The sequence below is a fragment of the Caenorhabditis remanei genome, chromosome I, assembly GCF_010183535.1.
Source record: "Caenorhabditis remanei strain PX506 chromosome I, whole genome shotgun sequence".
NCBI lineage: Eukaryota > Metazoa > Nematoda > Chromadorea > Rhabditida > Rhabditidae > Caenorhabditis > Caenorhabditis remanei.
Window position 1 is genome coordinate 11,614,810 of NC_071328.1, and position 17,406 is coordinate 11,632,215.

Below are 17,406 nucleotides of genomic sequence, written 5' to 3' on the forward strand. Positions count from 1 at the left end.
AATTGATAGACGCAGACGGTGCGAAACGACATCATCAACATCTGCCTCGTTTTTTCCCATCACCTCAACCGCCCGTCGGTTTTTTTTCTTTCTCATGAAATTCTGTTCTTTTCTCTCAGTTTGGAAGAATTGAATAGAGGATAGTTTATGGAAAAGTTGGAGAATACAGAGAAATGAAGAGGAGAGCAAAAACAATAAAGCTTCTTCTTCTGCTCTTCTTCACCTTTTTTCTCTTGTTTTCCAAAGCTTTATTGCCTTTTTCTTTCTTCTTTTCCATAATTTTCTTTTACAGATCATGTCTGCTCGGACCACAACTATCGCCTTCACACGAACTGGCGATGCTGATGAAGGTAAAATTTTAATATTCTACCAGAAAAACCAAAAAATATCTATAAATTTTTCAGAAGGCAAGCCACCCGAGCAAAGCGGAGAGAGCGGGGAGAAGGTATGAAGTTCTTTAATATAAAATTGAAATTTTCAAATCATTTTTCATTTCAGCAAGAAGCTCCGATTCTCCGACCGGATAATGAAGCCAAAGATCTTCCGTTGAACACAACTTTGGGTAATCAGACGTCACGAGAGCCTCAGAATACAAAAGAAAAGTTGGGTCATCGGCGGATTGACGAGCAAGGAGGTGTTTCGTACAAAAAAGTGCCGACGAATGCTTTGATGCAAGCGATTCAATTAGGAATTTCGAATTCAATAGGTAATTAACGTGTGATTTTTCAAATTAGGAATTTCATTCAACAAAATTTTCGAAGGTAGTCTGGCTTCTCTACCTAATCGAGATGTGCTTCTCCAAGATTTCGAAAAAGTCGACATCATCGCGTTTCCTGCGTAAGTTTTTTCTTTAAAAATTTATCAGTCGAAAATAAAATTATTGGGACGCTTTAGAATTAATATGTCTGAGATTTAAAGTTCTGAAACAGAATTTTCAATATTCAGCTTCCCATTTTTTTTTGAAAACTCAAACTTTCAAGAAAAAACTCGCCTGAAAACTTTATTTTTCAGCGCTGGTTCGTCAATAACACCCTCTCACTCGTTCGGCGACTTCCGATTTCGAACGTACGCCCCAATTGCCTTTCGATATTTCCGAAACCTTTTTCACATTAAACCTGCCGACTTTTTAGTAAGTTTTTAACAAAACTTTTCAAAAAAAATTTGTTTTTCTCTCCAGCGATCAATTTGCACTGAGCCACTGAAAGAGTTATCAAACGCTGGAGCATCCGGATCGATATTTTACGTGTCACAAGATGATCAGTTCATAATAAAAACGGTTCAACACAAAGAAGCGGATTTCTTACAAAAACTTCTTCCCGGTTATTATATGAATCTCAATCAAAATCCACGAACACTTCTACCCAAATTCTTCGGATTGTTCTGCTATCAGGTGAGTCACTTTCCATAAATAACGAGTTCGCAACGTTGATTTTCCAGAGTCTGGGAAAGAATATTCGGCTACTTGTCATGAATAATTTGCTGCCACAAACTGTTACACTTCACGAGAAATACGATTTGAAGGGATCAACGTATAAACGAATGGCTAACAAAGCGGAACGAGCGAAACCTCATCCAACTTTGAAAGATTTGGATTTTCTGGAAAATCACAAAGATGGCATTTTCATTGATCCAATAGCTTTAGATGCACTCATGCGATCGATAAGTCGAGATTGCTTAGTAAGTTTTATTCTAAAAAAGAGTAGAAATGAAGAATCATCTGTTTAGGTGATGGAAAGTTTCAAAATTATGGATTATTCACTTCTCGTTGGTATTCACAACGTTGAGTTAGGAATTCGAGAAAGAGCAGAATTGAACGGAGAAGCTCTGCCAGCTCCATCAACTTCCAACGAGCAGACTGGAGAAAAAGGAGAGAATCATAAGGTTCTGCAAGAGAAATTCAGTGTTTGGGATACAGGAGATGGAGAAGTGCCTCACGGGGGTGTTCCAGCGAGGAATTCGAATGGAGATCGGCTGGTTCTTTATTTAGGTAAGAATGCATTTGTTGAGACAAGTTATAAGTGCCACTGTGAATTAGAGAATGTCAGAAATTGTTATAAGTTGTACAATTTTTGAAAATTCTTTGGGCAATTCAGTCAAGCTGAAAAGAAGCTTCAAAAGTGGTTCTGATTCGAAAAGGATGAACAATAGCTCACTTAAATCGATCTCAATAACTAATTTCCAGGTATTATTGATATTCTTCAAAACTATCGGTTGCTGAAGAAAATGGAACACACGTGGAAAGCGATTCTTCACGATGGAGTAAGTTTTCACTGTCATTCGAATCGCTGAAATTCCATTTTCAGGACACAATTTCGGTGCACAATCCGAATTTTTATGCCTCCCGCTTTTTGAGTTTTATGACTGAAAAAGTGTTCAAAAAGGGAACAGGTACGTTTTCTTCAGATATATGGATCTCTTTTTCAGACTTTCCCTTCCTTCCTTTCTCTCTCTACTCTCTCACTATTTTCTTCTCTTTCCTCTATCTCTCTTTCTATTTTTCATTTCTCAGCACCCACAATCCAAAACAGTTTTCTATCACAAAATCCTCTCCTATCGTTAATTTGAATGAATAGAAAGAGCTTTTCGTTTCCGAAATGTTTTCCCAGAAATTTTCTTCAAAGTTTTTGCAAAATGACGCTGAATACATATCCTGCAACCGTAATTAGTGTGATTTTTGAGAGGTTTTGCTTTTTGTCGTGGAGAAGGGATATCTTTTAATTGTAAAACTGAAACGCTCCGCTGTTTGTGTATACAGAATATTTTGCGAAAAGTTTGTGGGTCGTGTTTTTATGTTTCAAAGTATCCGCTGGAAATAGTGGTTTTCAATGATTTAGAATAAGACTTCATAGAATTACAAAAGACTAATCATAATTAACAAATTTTAATTGCCTGAAATTTCCAATAGATACCCAGGGCAATGTTTCCTACGTTTTCATGATAAATTATCATTAGATTATGATTTTTCTTAAACGTTCCCTCGTAATTAATTTCAATTATAACTTCTCCAACTGATTTCCTTTTAATTTCTCTCCACCTGATTTTAAACCTAACCTTCTATTGTGACGATTTCTGAATCTGACCAAAGACTAACTAATTTAACTTCTCACCTCTCTTCAACTCCTAATCATCTTCCCAATTAACGATTACAGCCGACGAAAAGAGAAGCGCGAAATTTCGCACTCTGGTCCACAGTTATCTCGGTGAATTTTTCTATATTTCAACAATTTTTATTTATCAATGGAATTTTTGTTTCGTCGCGTCACTTATTTTAAGCATCTGAATATGATTTAATCTGGTTCTTCTGTTCAATAACAGATTGTCGTTTTATGACTTTTATTGTAGTTTTGTTGTCTTTTATTCATTTTTAAAATCGAAAAGTTTGAAAATACTCTAGAATCGTCTGGAAATTCTCAAAGTCTACTACTAACAACTGCTCTATATTCATAATTTGTTCAGTGGTTTGTGTTTGGTCCTCGCTTGTCGGTTAATGCAGCAAAAAACGAACTAATTCTTGTTGTGGTTGGTCCTATTCCCCCCTTATCAGCTGCCTGCAATTTCGTTCACTTTATCTCAGTTTATCAAATTCTCTTCTTATTTTTTCTTATTCTAGCATGCCTGAGAGACTACATTCCAAAAAGAAAAGGCCGTGAGAGAATATATTTATATAATTAAAACGAGAAAAGTATTCTCAATTTATCAATTCATACTCGTACATGTGCCTATATATTCGAAGAATATGAACTGGAGCCTTCTCTGTGCCCAAAATCTGCTTTACCACTTCAATCTCTCATCCTATAAATTTCAGCTCTCAAACAATCACCGTCGCGTAGGAGGATGATGAAAGGAAGTAGTCACGAAGACGATACAACAGTGATAGTTGGTACTGGACACCGTCAACATAGAGAATCTGAAAGAGAAGGATTGAATATGACAGTTACTGTACCAGATGGAGGTGCAAGCACATCCACACCGAGGGAACAAGCTCAATTTGGATCTCAAACAGCTAGAGAGTCAACGAGACTCTACAATAGAGATGTGTCAGCGATGGCTGAAGATCGGGGTTCGTTTGAAATAAAATCGAGAAAAACTGAAATAATTGGAGCTGTATAATTTTCATTTTCACTGGTATACCCCCAAACAAACTGAATTATTTTTTCAGCGAATTCGGCTCGTGATCCTGTATCTTCAATGTCTCGAGTACCACTACGGAGGTCTTATCGTGATGCTGGGCAAGCGATGAGTGTAGAAAAGAAAGAGAAAAAAGTGATTTTAATTTGATTCAAACTCTTCCAACCTCATAAAATTCCAGGTGGAACGACTATTCGCCCAACCAAAGCCAACTGACGAAAAAGTGCCTGAAGAGCAGGAAGAAACAGAAGAAATAGTGAGTGGTGACACGGCAACCGCGTGAAGACTTCTCTTCAATTCTTCTTCTGTTCTATCAATTCTTTCCATCTCCTAGGTATTCTTTCCCGATCCTCTCACACAATTAATGTTTTCTAACCCGTCTGTCCTTTTTAAGCGTGTAACAATCTGTACCTTGAATGTTGTCGTGCCTGCTGGATTTTGTGTAGTTTTTCAGATATTTTCAGATACAAAATAATTATAATAATCGGTAGAAGAAACTGCTTTTTTAGATTCACTGTTAGATGTTCGACTGGCCCAGAGCCGTTTCTGGTTTTGAAATGTCGCTCTTTTTTTGATTTTCATAGAGTTTCAGTGTTCTGCTTTGTAGCCTGTTCATCTGTCTTTCCGTCTCTGCATCTGTATATTCATGTTTCTCTAACCGTCACCTTCCTGACCCCCCGCAATATATTTTTAATTTTCAGACTCGATTATAGTTCTCCTCTACCGTACACTCCATCACTACAATGCCAAGTCTCTCCTAGTCGTCGTTTTATATACTATTTCTCGTATGAATACAATTAATTTTTGTTATGCAATTTGATATTTGCCAATTCATTTTTGAATAAGTCACATACGTTTTCCCCCCTCGAGTTGTGAAAAATTTTTATTTCTCGCTTCCAAATCTTCAAATTTGGCTTTAGTTTCAACCCTTTCCCCCTTCCCGGATGTTCCAGTCAAGACCCTCTTCTCCTCGGATTGTGATTAACTTTCTTCGCGCGCTTAGTACTTTAATTGTTTCTAAATTATCTTCTTTATTCCATTTTCCACTTATTTTTATAATTCGAAACTGTGCTGATAACTAATGTAACTATAATTAACCTAATTTCCTGTAAGTTATTATCAAATTTTCCCAACCAAATCCACCCCGGCTTTCTCAAAAACGTTCTACAGACGAAATAAAATTATTTTCATTATTTGAATCCCTCGAGTTCTAGAAACATTTTTGGTTCTCTGTCGCTTTGTGAATACTTGCTTATGGTTTCTTTCAGACTTTTCAGAAACTAGATTCAGAATTTCAGATGAACAAAAAAGATAGTAAAGATGACACACAGTTTCTGTCATTATGGCAAAATTCAGAAAACTTGGCAAAAATGGAATCACATGCGATGAACCGGGGATTGGTTGCGGCTACAAGGTGGAAAAAGACAATGGTTCACCTGTTAATTTCCATAAATTTTCAGAGATTCCTCATCAGATCCTTCGAATCGTTCTACTCTTTGGACGAATCTATCTTCAATGTCTTCCGCAGATCAAGCTCATTTAATGAGTCGACTCTCCTCCACTTGGCCATTTCGAGAAGAGCGGAGAGCGTTGACTTGGCCAGTTCATGCCGGATTATTAGCTAATTGTGTCACTTCTTCTCTAATTGGTAATTAGGATTTGGAAATATAGGGAATTCTAATAAATTTCAGCTACCCGAATCAATTCGGAAATGTTCTTATACGATGCAAAAGCGAAATTCCTCGATTCAGTCAAACGGTGTCCGAAATCTCCGTTTGTGTTCGGTGTATATTCTTCAGGTGTCACGTATTTTATGCTTCATCAGGTACTCAAATATTGAATTTTGCTGCAAGATTACTATCATGAATTGATTTTCAGATGCTTGTAACACCGAAAGTTTTCAATGAATTGACACCGTGCCCCTCTTGCCTCGTCATCAACAGTATTGCAATCGGCCTAACGACAGGAATTGCTCTTCCCATGCTTGCAACTCCATATTTGGCTCACTATGTTCTAATTAACAAAGAAGCCGCTGCAGGAGGATCGAAATCAATGCCAGTTGTGAATAATCTTCTGGAATTTCTCACACTCGGATGGGAAGGATCAAAACCAGCCCGTTCCGTAATGGCTACTTGCGCTGCTATTCAAATGGTTGTTAGTTTTGGAGCCATGTATGCAATGCTTTGGGGGCGGGAAAGAATGTTCAATACCCTCGAACTGGATTCAGACTTGGCACGTCGTCTGGTGGCTGAAGCACAGACATCCAACTCTTTCAAACAGAAAATTCTCGATTTTCTTCGGCGAATCCCACTTGTTAACGGAGCAATTCCAGAGTCCCCAGAAAATGAGCGTGTTGTTTGATATTCTTTTAGTTTAGTTATTTTTAGTAGTAGAGATTTACCTTTCATTTGTTTCTTGTTTTGTTTGGTTCTATAAAAAATTTATATATATATATATATATTTTACAAGGTATCAAACAAAAAAGGACGAATAAAATGAAGTGCTTAAGAATAATATTCATGCAATAAAAACTACAGTGGAATTTAGAACAGTGATCCTGCTCGATTCGATTGAGAAGAACAACTTGATGACGACGAATCTGATCGATTTTTGAGTCCCAGCAGATCCTGAAAGGGACCAATATTATTCCAGTGCTTCAGATAAAAACTTACGAATTCAAACATATCTTCATTATCTGTGATCGATCCAGCTACAGAAGGATTCGACGACGTCGGAGTGTTCTTTAGGAAGAAGTCATCTTCATTATCACTATCAGCTAGTGGAACGGCACTCGCGATTTCCAGTTCAAGTGATTTGATTCTTTAAAGAAAGATTTGGAGAAAAGCATGTGGTGAAAACTTACAAATGTTTAAGTTTTTCGTTTTCTTTTTCTGTATCTTCCAGCTTCTTTCGATTGCTTTCTTCGAAAGACGATAACTTCGTTAATTGGCCGCTGAACTCTTGCGTCTTCTTCTCAATTTTACCAATTTGCTCTTTTCTCATTGCTGACTAGAAAATAATTGTTATTATAAAGAAACACTTCAAACTTTTTACTCGTTTGTTTTCCATTTTCAATTGAATTGATTTTTGGAACTTCTGAAATCCAATAATTTTCGACAAACGTCTGTTTATGTCAGCGCTCAATGTTCCAATATCGGTGAACACTTTTTTCACATTTTTCGGCAAACTTCCGTCCATTTTTAACGATTTTGCTGGGATTTTACATAAATGACAATAATCTGGAGTAGGCGTTGTGCGACATGTTTCACAGAAAACATGAGAGCAAGAAGTGATGTAGAACTGTCTCTTACTGGGCGAGCAGCCGCACTTGTTGCATACGATGAATTCCATTTTGATTTCTAATAATTGGACATTTTTATCAATGTATTTATTTTAAAGTTTAAACTTACATGAGAGGCGGTTTTGAGAACTGAAACAGTTTTCATTCACGCGTTTGACAAATATAATTTCAAAGGGGCATGCATTAATCGGCGTGAGTGGTCTCGCAGTGTTTTTGCACAGACTACGGTGGCACCCACGAATGTTTTCGTCGCCCGTGTTTGTTGTCAACAATTTCAGTTTTTTTTTCATTCGCTTCATTCCTGCTCGCGTCTTCTCGACGAAGGTTTTTCTTGTAAAATTTTTCCAGATAAAATTTTTTTGAGTCCTAAATTTATATTAAGCTCGCTGAGCCTTATCTTAGTACTAATATTAAGCTCGCTGAGCCTTATCTTAGTACTAATTAGAGAGTTGTTTTGTGGCCTAAATTTTTTTCAATTTTTTGCAAATAATATCCTAAACGAGCCGCAATTATAATTGAACCACGGTCGTTTCCCTTTAATTTTGCCTGCAGCGTGACTATCAATCTTCCATATATGCGCGACGTTAGTATCGAACCCGCCAGTTAAACAGAGTAGTCTCTACTAGTTTTCTTATTTGAAATCCCAAAATTTTTTTTGCCTCGTCTCGACCTTTCTTCAGCTACTCTTGAAAACGGCCAGCTAGGCCCCCGATATTATATTCAAGTTTCACGTCTTCAATATTCTACGAACTCGAAATTCTATACACGTGTATCAATGTCGTGTTCTTCTCATTATTACCGATTTTACAGCACTAATAATATTACTTGAACTGTAATAATCATGCCGCCACATCCACCAGCACCACCAATGCCTCCGATGCCACCGATGCCGCCGGTGACGGTTCCACCAATGACACCGATGGCACCGACTCCGGCCAATCAACAAGATATGCATCAACAAACTGGAAATGATGCGTGCATTAAGCGTCTTCAGCAACTCAATGTTAGTTTATTTTAACCAAACCATCCGGTGACCAACGAAATTTCAGGTTGAGGAAGCGCCAAAAGTCTACTTGAAACCATCGGAACCAGGAAAACTCGGAAAGCCCACTGATATTCAAACAAATATTTTTGGCATTGAAGTGGAGAAGGAAACTATCGTTTACCGTTATATGGTGCATGCTAAAGCTGACATCAGTCCCACCAAAGAGGCAACATTCACAAAGAAGGGAAAAGAAGACTTCGTTGTTTTGGATCGTCATGAGAAGTGCTGCAACATCTTCTTCCACGCAGTTGAGAAAAACCCTGATTTCTTCAAAATCAAGGACGGAAACAACATCATCTACGACGGACAAAGTACTCTCTATACAACGACTAGCTTGTTCTCGGTAACTGACACCAAAGATAAGAAGAGTCGTATTTTCGAAATCAACGGTGCTGATACGAGCAACGAAGACCTGAGATCACTTGCATGCATTTTGTTGGAAATCTACGCTCCACGCGACAACTCTCTTGTCATTTCTGCTGAGAATCTCGGACGACGCACTGCTGATCAAAATACCGAAGTCAATAACCGTGAATACACACAGTTCTTGGAGCTTGCGCTCAATCAACATTGTGTTAGAGAGACGTGAGTAGTAATCTCTATTCATCACTTATGATTAATTTTAAGAGCTCGCTTCGGATGTTTCGAACACGGAAAAGTGTACTTCCTCAAACCAACAGAGGAAGGATTTGACCCACGTGACTGTATCTCGGTTGGAGATGGAAAAGTTCTCCATCCAGGAGTCAAGAAATCCATCCAGTACATCGAAGGACCATACGGCCGTGGACAGAATAATCCATCTATTGTGATCGATGGAATGAAAGCTGCGTTCCACAAAGAACAAAATGTTGCCGAAAAGATCTACGAGATTACTGGCAGAGAGCCGTCAAAAACTCTGAATGATTTCGATCGAGAGAAGGCAAGTCACGTCATCAAAGCTCTCGACTGCTACACTACATACTCCAACCGACAACGTCACTTGAGAATCGAAGGACTTCATCATGACTGTGCTGCAAAAGCCCGATTCGAACTTCCAGACGGAAAAAGTTGTACCGTTCAGCAGTATTTCCAAGACAAGTACAACGTGCAATTGAAATATCCAGAAGGGAATCTCCTTATTTGCAAAGAGCGTGGAAACCGAAATTTCTATCCAGCTGAGTTGATGAACATCACCAAAAATCAGCGTGTAACTATTCCACAACAAACTGGTCAACAATCTCAAAAGACTACCAAGGAATGTGCTGTTCTCCCGGATGTTCGCCAGAGACTCATTGTGACCGGAAAAAATGCGATTAATATCACTGACGAGAATGAACTGCTCAAGAATCTCGGAATCAAAGTTTATCCAGAACCATTGATGGTATAACACTATTAAACACTCCTCTTGGTGATTTTTATATTATTCAGGTCAAAGCACGCGAGCTTGAAGGCAAAGAGATCCTTTACGACAGAAAGGTCAACACTGAAAGTGGAAAGTGGCGCGCACCACCTGGAGGCTACAACAAACCATGTGCGTTCCCAGATCTTTGGGCAATGTATGCCGTTGGAACACAACAGTCTAGATTCAGTGCAGGAGACCTGAAGTAAGTGTATACTCGTGCGAGATCATCTTATATTTTTTTTGTTTTCAGTAACTTCAGTAACATGTTTATGGAGACTCTTCAAAGAAAAGGAATCAAAGTCCCAACTCCAGCTGAAACTTGTCTTCTTCATGCGGACCAAATTATGGACAAGCTTCAGAGTGTTTCTGAAAGCAAATGCAAGTTCGTTTTCGTTATCACCGACGATAATATCACTCATCTCCACCGTATGTTTCACTTTTACTGTTTTCACTGATGGTATATCTAATTTCTACAGAGAAGTATAAAGCACTCGAGCAGAGAACAATGATGATCGTCCAAGACATGAAAATGTCGAAAGCTGTATCGGTTGCCAAGGACGGAAAGAGATTGACTTTGGAGAATGTCCTCAACAAGACTAACATGAAGTTGGGTGGTCTCAACTACACTGTCAGTGATGCTAAAAAGAGCTTGACTGATGAACAACTTGTGATTGGAGTCGGAATCTCTGCTCCTCCACCAGGAACGAAGTTCATTCTCGAAGGAAAGGGTCATTTGAACCCGCAGATCATTGGATTCGCCTCGAACGCAATCGCTAATCACGAATTCGTTGGTGATTTCGTCCTTGCTTCTGTTGGACAAGATGTTTGTTTTACAGTTCTTGTGTATATGTTTCAATTAAATTTTTCAGACCATGTCTTCCATTGAAGATGTCCTGAAGTCTTCTCTGGACATGTATGAGAAGAACCGCAAAACACTTCCAAAGAGAATCATCATATACCGAAGTGGAGCTTCAGAAGGATCTCATCCATCGATTCTCGCTTATGAAATCCCACTGGCTCGCGCCATTATTCACGGTTACTCGAAAGACATCAAGATGATCTACATTGTTGTCACCAAAGAACACAGCTATAGATTCTTCCGTGATGAGGTGAGGAGAAAATACCTAAACTTCGTTATAATTGTTTGTTAAGCTTCGCGGATCCAAAGCTACCGACATGAACATTCCACCAGGAATTGTTTTGGACAGTGCAGTTACACACCCTGCCTGCAAGCAATTCTTCTTGAATGCGCACACCACTCTCCAAGGAACGGCAAAGACTCCATTGTATTCGGTTCTTGCGGACGACTGCAATGCTCCGATGGATAGACTCGAAGAGCTCACTTACACCTTGTGCCATCACCATCAAATCGTTGCTCTCTCGACATCGGTTCCAACACCACTGTATGTGGCTAACGAGTATGCTAAGCGCGGTCGTGCTCTCTGGGCCGAGAAGACGTGAGTGAAAACTAAGTAGTTCGCAGATTTTAATATTCTTCTTTTAGCGAGGGAGCACCGATCGAAAACGAGGGATCGGAGAGCAACCGTCTCAAGGACTTGACAAAGGAGCTCGCTTATCAACAAACTGATCTCCACAACAAGCGTGTCAACGCCTAAGCATTCCCAAGCTCATAATTATCATATTCTTCTAACTCGATCTATTTTACCCATGTCCCACTCTATTCTTGGTCGTCTGACCGTTTTATATATCCCTCCCCAATCTTATGAGCATGTTCTTCTTGGTGCATGTTTTATAATTCTAGGGCACGTGTTATTTCTGAAATGAAAAGCGCTCGTTAATAACTTGTTATCTTCTCGGATTTTTAATCAGTGATCTGGAATTTAGAAATTATAAGGGGAAAATCTTTATTTTGTTCAGGTTTTTTGTTTCTTTTTTCGATTGATAAGACTTCGTAGGAAATATACAGAAAAGTGTTGGATGATCCCGTTAAGAGCTAGCAAAAATAAAACCAGAGACAGGGCATGAGAGGGAGAAAGATGTGGAAAAATGGGGTGAATATAATGAAGCACGAGCTGCAAACCGAGCCAGCCGGCAATGAGCTCGTGTAACGGTAATGGGATAATACAGAACGAAGAGAAACTTTAGAAGAAATGCACCAGTAGCCAAAATCGTTGAGGAAAGTTACAAGAAATACTTCCGTATCATGAAATGGGGATGGAGACAGAAAAACTATAAACACTAGCCGGACAGAATGAAACATTATTTACAGTTTGGAATCTAATCAATGAGAGAAGGATAAGAAAGAGATAGACGATGATGATGCCTATTAACAATTATGTATAAGTTTAAAAGAAGTTTTTTTGGGTTTAGAAGAGGTTTCAGAAGAAGGAACCATCGAGATGAGTTTGGCGAGAAAATGGGAATCTGAGAGCATTCAGATGACTGGGATCCACGTGGCAGCGTCTGGAGGCAAATAGAAAAGAGTCGTTCGTGGAGGAGTTGATGAGCCAGATGAGAAGGTTGGTGGTGGGTAGCATTGCATTGAAAGCTGAAAAGGATGCAGATTAAAAAAAGAAGAGCTTTTCTCGATCCTTACCTGGAATGCAACTCGATCAATCATATTCAATGTCATGTGTCTTTCATGAGCCATTAAGCAAACGGTGCTCTCGTTGATAACTCGATACAAAAGCATCAAGAAGTCGTATTTGGCTTGTCCAGTGACAAGAAGTGAAGATGTTGTTGCCTGAGAAGTAGAAGCTTCCGAGTCAGTATCCGATCCAGATGACGACCATTGATCGTATGTCACTCCGTTGAATGAGGTTCCGAAGTGAGAATCCAAATAGTTGCGGAGTTTGTTCTCTTGCGAGATCAAATCTGGGAAGTCGATGAAGAATCGGGAACACATGTATCTGGAAAGTTGATGGATTGGTAAATTGTTTAAAAATTTTAACTGTGGAGAAATCAAACTTTTCACTCTCTGCCAATGAAACAGAGAAGAAGAAAAAGAAACGAAAACTCACTTCTCCAACTTTTGACAATTCCATGGTTTGGCTGGTTTGTATCCTCTGATGATGAGATGACAATACTTGAGAAGACCACCTCCACGAATCTCTTCCGGTTTGACAGTATCAATCAATCTCTCGTGAAGATGTGTCATTGCTTGATGAACATCTCCATACATGCTCTCAATTGTTACTTTCTTCAGTTCAACTCCATCAATATCATCGAGAAGTGGATCCAAATGAATTTGGAATGAGTCAACCGAAAACTCGAATTGTCTCTTCATCTTATTCACAAACTTCAATTCAATGCACCGTCCGTATTCGTTGTTCAGTGAGAACAACGACCATGTGTCATTGTCGCCAGAGACTTTGATCATTTTCCGAATATAAACATCCTTGAGAGTCTCGAAATCAAATTTCTCCTTTCCGATGTTATCTGGCATCAGCTCTCGGATTGTCATGAAAACTGCGTCGCGAATCGAGTCGAATATGATTTTCTGCGCATTTTCGTCTCCTTCATTGTCTATTTGAATCGGGAATATCAAGTCGAGATCGGCATATGTAAAGTCTTCGGAAGAGGCAACGAACGAGGCAGCACCACCGTTCAAACGGACATCTCTAGCACGAACATCTACTGATCTGAAATAAAATTAAAATTAAAATTTGAAAATTTGACGAAAAAACGAACCCCAAACATTGCCGAAGACACCGAATCAAGTCAACCAATCGAGCAGAAATCGTTGGGAAATTTCCACGTCCGTGAATCTCGACACGTTCATCCAAAACGGCTCGGAGTCGTTTCATCTGAAAATCAAAATCATGAGTTACTGTCTTGTTCTTTTTCAACATTTCCGTATGTTTTCTTTTTGTTTTTTCTCTGCAAGATATCAGATTCAGAAGTTGTTCAGCCTCATTAAAACTCGCATCGTTTTTCTAGTTTTCCTCTTCTCATTCTTATTCTGTTTTAAGAGAGAAAAAGAGAGAGAAATACACATTCCATTCTACGTCATCAGTCAGCTTCTGATGCGCTTGTGATGTTGAAAAGGAGAAGAAGAAGCTTGTTTTTTTCTTCGTGCGGCAGAGGGTGGCATATGGAAGAAGACATCGAAAGTGTAAGGTTTTCAGTGACATATTGTCAAAAGTGAGAGATTATTCGATTTTGAGAGACGCAGAGTAAAGAGGAGCGTAGAGGGAAAAAGAAAGAAGAGGGAACTGTTTGATCAGGTGTTCTCAAAAAGTTTTATTTTTCCATGATGGAAAAAGGTGTGGTTTAACCTTTGGTTTATTCTTTTTCAGAGGAAAAAGGGGGGAGAAGCTTGAAAACTTTACACTAGATAGTGTTACTGTATCTACAGTAATCTTGAATCATTTGGAAATACAGTAGAGACTTTTTCAATTTCAGAAAGCGCCAGAAAACTTTTTTCCCTTTTTTTTTCGCCTTTTTTCACAAATCTAAAAAAAGCTACCGTACCTGTCCTTTAGCCAACAACATTGTCCTTTCAACGATTTGCTCGATCACTGGCTCCGGATATCCTTGATTTTGATGACACTGGGCCGAATTGTTCTGATGATGGTACTGATTGTTTTGGTTTTGGTTTCCATGATAGCCGTTGTTCCTCATTCTGTTTGATCCGTGTGGTGCCAACTGAAATATTCGAATTTTTAGAAGAATAAAAAGGAGAAAGAAAAATTAAATTTCAAGAGAAAAATCTAGAAGAATGAAGTGATTTTCGACCATTTTATTTGTCAACCCACTCCACTGATAACTCCCATTTTCTGCCCCTTTTGTATAATTTTGAGATAAGACGAAAAGTGCTGAAATAGAGAGAAAAAAGAAGTGACAAAAAGTGAAAAGTTTCGAAAAAAGTGAGAATTTTAGATTTCGAAAGATCTCTGAGTGAACTTGTTCGTTGACCCGAAGAAGTTACTCACTGCCATTCCGAAAATCAAACAAACTTTTTGACACTTTTTATTGTTTGTAATTTTTCGAAAATTAGCGGATCAGAGATTGGCAGTTTGCAAAAAAACTCAAAAAAGTTACGGTACACGATCTTTTTTCAGAAGGAAACTTTTGAAAAAGAAGAAGAGAAAAAGATGAGATTGCACCCATTACGGAGAAATCAACTTACTGTTTTCTGTATGTTTCCATACTGATCATAAGCGATCACTGTGCGGGAACGTCTTCCTCGCATTGTAGTTAACTCTTAGTAAATCTCAGAATTTCCAACAGAAGTATAATGTTGTTCACAAAATAAACGTATATGAGAGGAATGTGTTTCTCTTTCTCTTTGCCCCTGAAACCCCGCCCCACTTGCCTAGGCTCCGCCCCTTTTCGCGCGACGACGTCATTTTGTTTTGGCGCCGACCGCAATAGAAAGGGGAGGGGAGAGGGGTTCCTCGATGCAAAAGGGGAGAGAGTCGCCCTCGCAAAAATGGAGAAAATTAGAGAGAGTGGAGATTGAGGAGACACTAGAACGCTGGCTCAGAGTCCTCTCATGGGCTATTTTTGAGAGGAGAAGCACGAGAGAGAGCCGATAGAACCGCGATGATGATGATGTCATTCTGAAGACAACGTCATCTGGAACTGAGGAATAAAGAAAAAAGAAAAAAAATGAATGTGGAAAAAAAGAAAGAGAAGAGAGTAGGAGTGGAGTAATTTGCATTTATCGAATACACCCTTAGGCTTCACCCAACTCAAATGCTGCACCATTAGAATTTCTAATGACGTATGTTTTTGTTGGTTTTACTTTTCAGACGTCTAGAATCTAGATGATCACTGGATTGGAAACTGAAATGGAAACGTAGGAGGGTCACAGTCTAGAGCGTGAGATACGGTACACGCTTCTGTTGGAACATATTGCGCAACTTGGAGTAACATTTGTCTATTTCTAAGATCTGAAATTCTTATGACGTGTGGCCTCTCCTAATGACTTGCTACTACAACTAAACGTCAATTTTCCAGTTTTTCATAATGACTCACGCGATGAGCAACTTGCTCAAAGAGCACGTGTCTCATTCCTTCATTTAACAAACAAAGAGAGAAAAAACCGGGTTGACCAGGGCAGGAGACCACAAAAAGAACAAGATGTTTGGGGAATTGGGTGGGGTACAATTGGGAAGAAAAATAATATTTACCTGGTTTCTCTGGTATTTTTTCATGACTTCAGAATAGGAGAAATGTTGTTTTTGTAGTGAATGACTAATTTTGTAAAAAGTTTTTTCCCAACTCTCCCATTTTCTTTTATAATATTCACAGAAGAATTCTCCCGAAGTTTCTCGAAGCCTCACGGCTGCACTTGTTTGCCCGTTTTGTCTGCGTCTCTTCGTCTCACGTGATCTCTCGACTTTCTCTGTCCACGGAGAAGGAGGATAATAGAGAAAAGAGAGGGAAAGTTCCAGAATAAAACCAAAATGGATGATCTTTTGGCAACTTATTTTGTCCATCCCTCGACTAATTTATTATCTGTCAGAGGAATCTTTTAAAAATCTTCTCTCCTTCAAAGGTCATTCAAAAATCAAAAAACGGAGGAAAACGGAGAGTTAAATATAGTAGATCACATTTTCTCCCTAATTTTGGAGTACTTCGATTCTATCAATCACTGAAAGTGTCATTTCCGTATTCAGGTATATTTAGATACGACGGATGGCAGGGGTTCGAAGTTTTGAATAGTTAAGGGGGACTAATTGGAGAAAAACAGTACAAATTCGATACGAATTGAAAACTTCCAGGTTCAGAAGGACTCGGAAAAATAGTTTTGTAGGGTACAGTTCAAGTCTAGATCTTTATTTTTGTAGTTGGCGACATTTTGATAGCTATTCTGGCTTTGAAGATGTAGATCTTCAAAGTAAAGCTGCTGAATTTAGCAAGAGAGAGGCTCAGAGAAGACAGACACTCTCGCTTCTCTGCGCCCTCTTCCCTCCTTCTGTCGTCTAACTTTGAAGGTGATAAAACAAAGTTGATAACTTCAAAAATGTATATCTAGATTTGTTTTACAACCTCAGATAAATGTCCTAGAAATCTGAAACATGAACACCGTGGTACTCTATTAAAGTTTGACAATTATTCAACTAAAAACCCCATAAAATTGAATAAACCGGGGTTTGAGCGATTTTGTTGAGATGACCCAACTGTACAAACATTCCAATATATTCAGTTTTTTGCCAGATTCCAAAATTTTGTATAATTTCGATGTGGCTCCATTGGCACTTGCAGAAAAGAGCCTGCTAGATACGGTAGGTCAGCAGAAATCTAGATCTTGACCGGAACTAAAATCTCCCTTTCTATCTGTTTTTAAATCTCATAGCCAGAAAAAAAGTAAAAAAGTATACACATTCGTAAAAAAACTTCATCTATCTAGTGTCTCAATCTCGTTTATTTATTTGCAATTAGATTTTTTTCTCAATTTTCGGATTGAGTTCTTCTTCTTCTTTCTGAGATACACATTTCTTCTTCTTTTTCTCGTCCGAATCCAGAATTTCTTATTTTATATTATGCTCACTAATTAGGCGTCTTCTTCTCTCTTTTTTTACTTTTTTTTGTCAATAAATTTCTCTTTTTCGAAGTATACACAGTTCAAAGCTTACTTAT

At 38.6% G+C, this 17,406-nt stretch overlaps 5 protein-coding genes across 5 annotated transcripts; 2 read left to right on the forward strand and 3 right to left on the reverse strand.

Annotated features, from left to right (window-relative positions):
• Positions 1–295: 295 nt before the first annotated feature.
• On the forward strand, positions 296–6,489 carry GCK72_002573 (uncharacterized protein; the record flags this gene model as incomplete). The annotated part of the gene is made up of 17 exons (XM_053723494.1): positions 296–350; positions 405–445; positions 499–706; positions 762–837; positions 1,012–1,129; positions 1,178–1,390; positions 1,438–1,677; positions 1,726–1,987; positions 2,183–2,259; positions 2,304–2,388; positions 3,806–4,060; positions 4,160–4,263; positions 4,310–4,384; positions 5,427–5,542; positions 5,589–5,776; positions 5,820–5,953; positions 6,007–6,489. 17 exons carry the CDS (start codon positions 296–298, stop codon positions 6,487–6,489), a joined length of 2,730 nt encoding a protein of 909 aa, XP_053592139.1.
• A 182-nt stretch (positions 6,490–6,671) lies between these two features.
• Positions 6,672–7,326, reverse strand: GCK72_002574 (uncharacterized protein; the record flags this gene model as incomplete). Its single annotated transcript, XM_003112034.2, has 4 exons — positions 6,672–6,755; positions 6,801–6,948; positions 6,992–7,137; positions 7,183–7,326. 4 exons carry the CDS (start codon positions 7,324–7,326, stop codon positions 6,672–6,674), a joined length of 522 nt encoding a protein of 173 aa, XP_003112082.2.
• Positions 7,327–8,268: 942 nt separating this feature from the next.
• GCK72_002575 (uncharacterized protein) lies at positions 8,269–9,477 on the reverse strand (the record flags this gene model as incomplete). The annotated part of the gene is made up of 3 exons (XM_053723495.1): positions 8,269–8,391; positions 8,596–8,886; positions 9,436–9,477. 3 exons carry the CDS (start codon positions 9,475–9,477, stop codon positions 8,269–8,271), a joined length of 456 nt encoding a protein of 151 aa, XP_053592140.1.
• Positions 8,271–11,471, forward strand: GCK72_002576 (uncharacterized protein; the record flags this gene model as incomplete). Its single annotated transcript, XM_003112122.2, has 9 exons — positions 8,271–8,432; positions 8,479–9,059; positions 9,102–9,834; positions 9,882–10,057; positions 10,106–10,281; positions 10,332–10,678; positions 10,725–10,964; positions 11,008–11,312; positions 11,360–11,471. The coding sequence occupies 9 exons, from the start codon at positions 8,271–8,273 to the stop codon at positions 11,469–11,471; spliced, it is 2,832 nt and encodes a 943-aa protein (XP_003112170.2).
• A 779-nt stretch (positions 11,472–12,250) lies between these two features.
• GCK72_002577 (uncharacterized protein) lies at positions 12,251–14,439 on the reverse strand (the record flags this gene model as incomplete). The annotated part of the gene is made up of 5 exons (XM_003111835.2): positions 12,251–12,364; positions 12,413–12,725; positions 12,837–13,457; positions 13,507–13,622; positions 14,290–14,439. 5 exons carry the CDS (start codon positions 14,437–14,439, stop codon positions 12,251–12,253), a joined length of 1,314 nt encoding a protein of 437 aa, XP_003111883.2.
• Between the last annotated feature and the right edge of the window lie 2,967 nt (positions 14,440–17,406).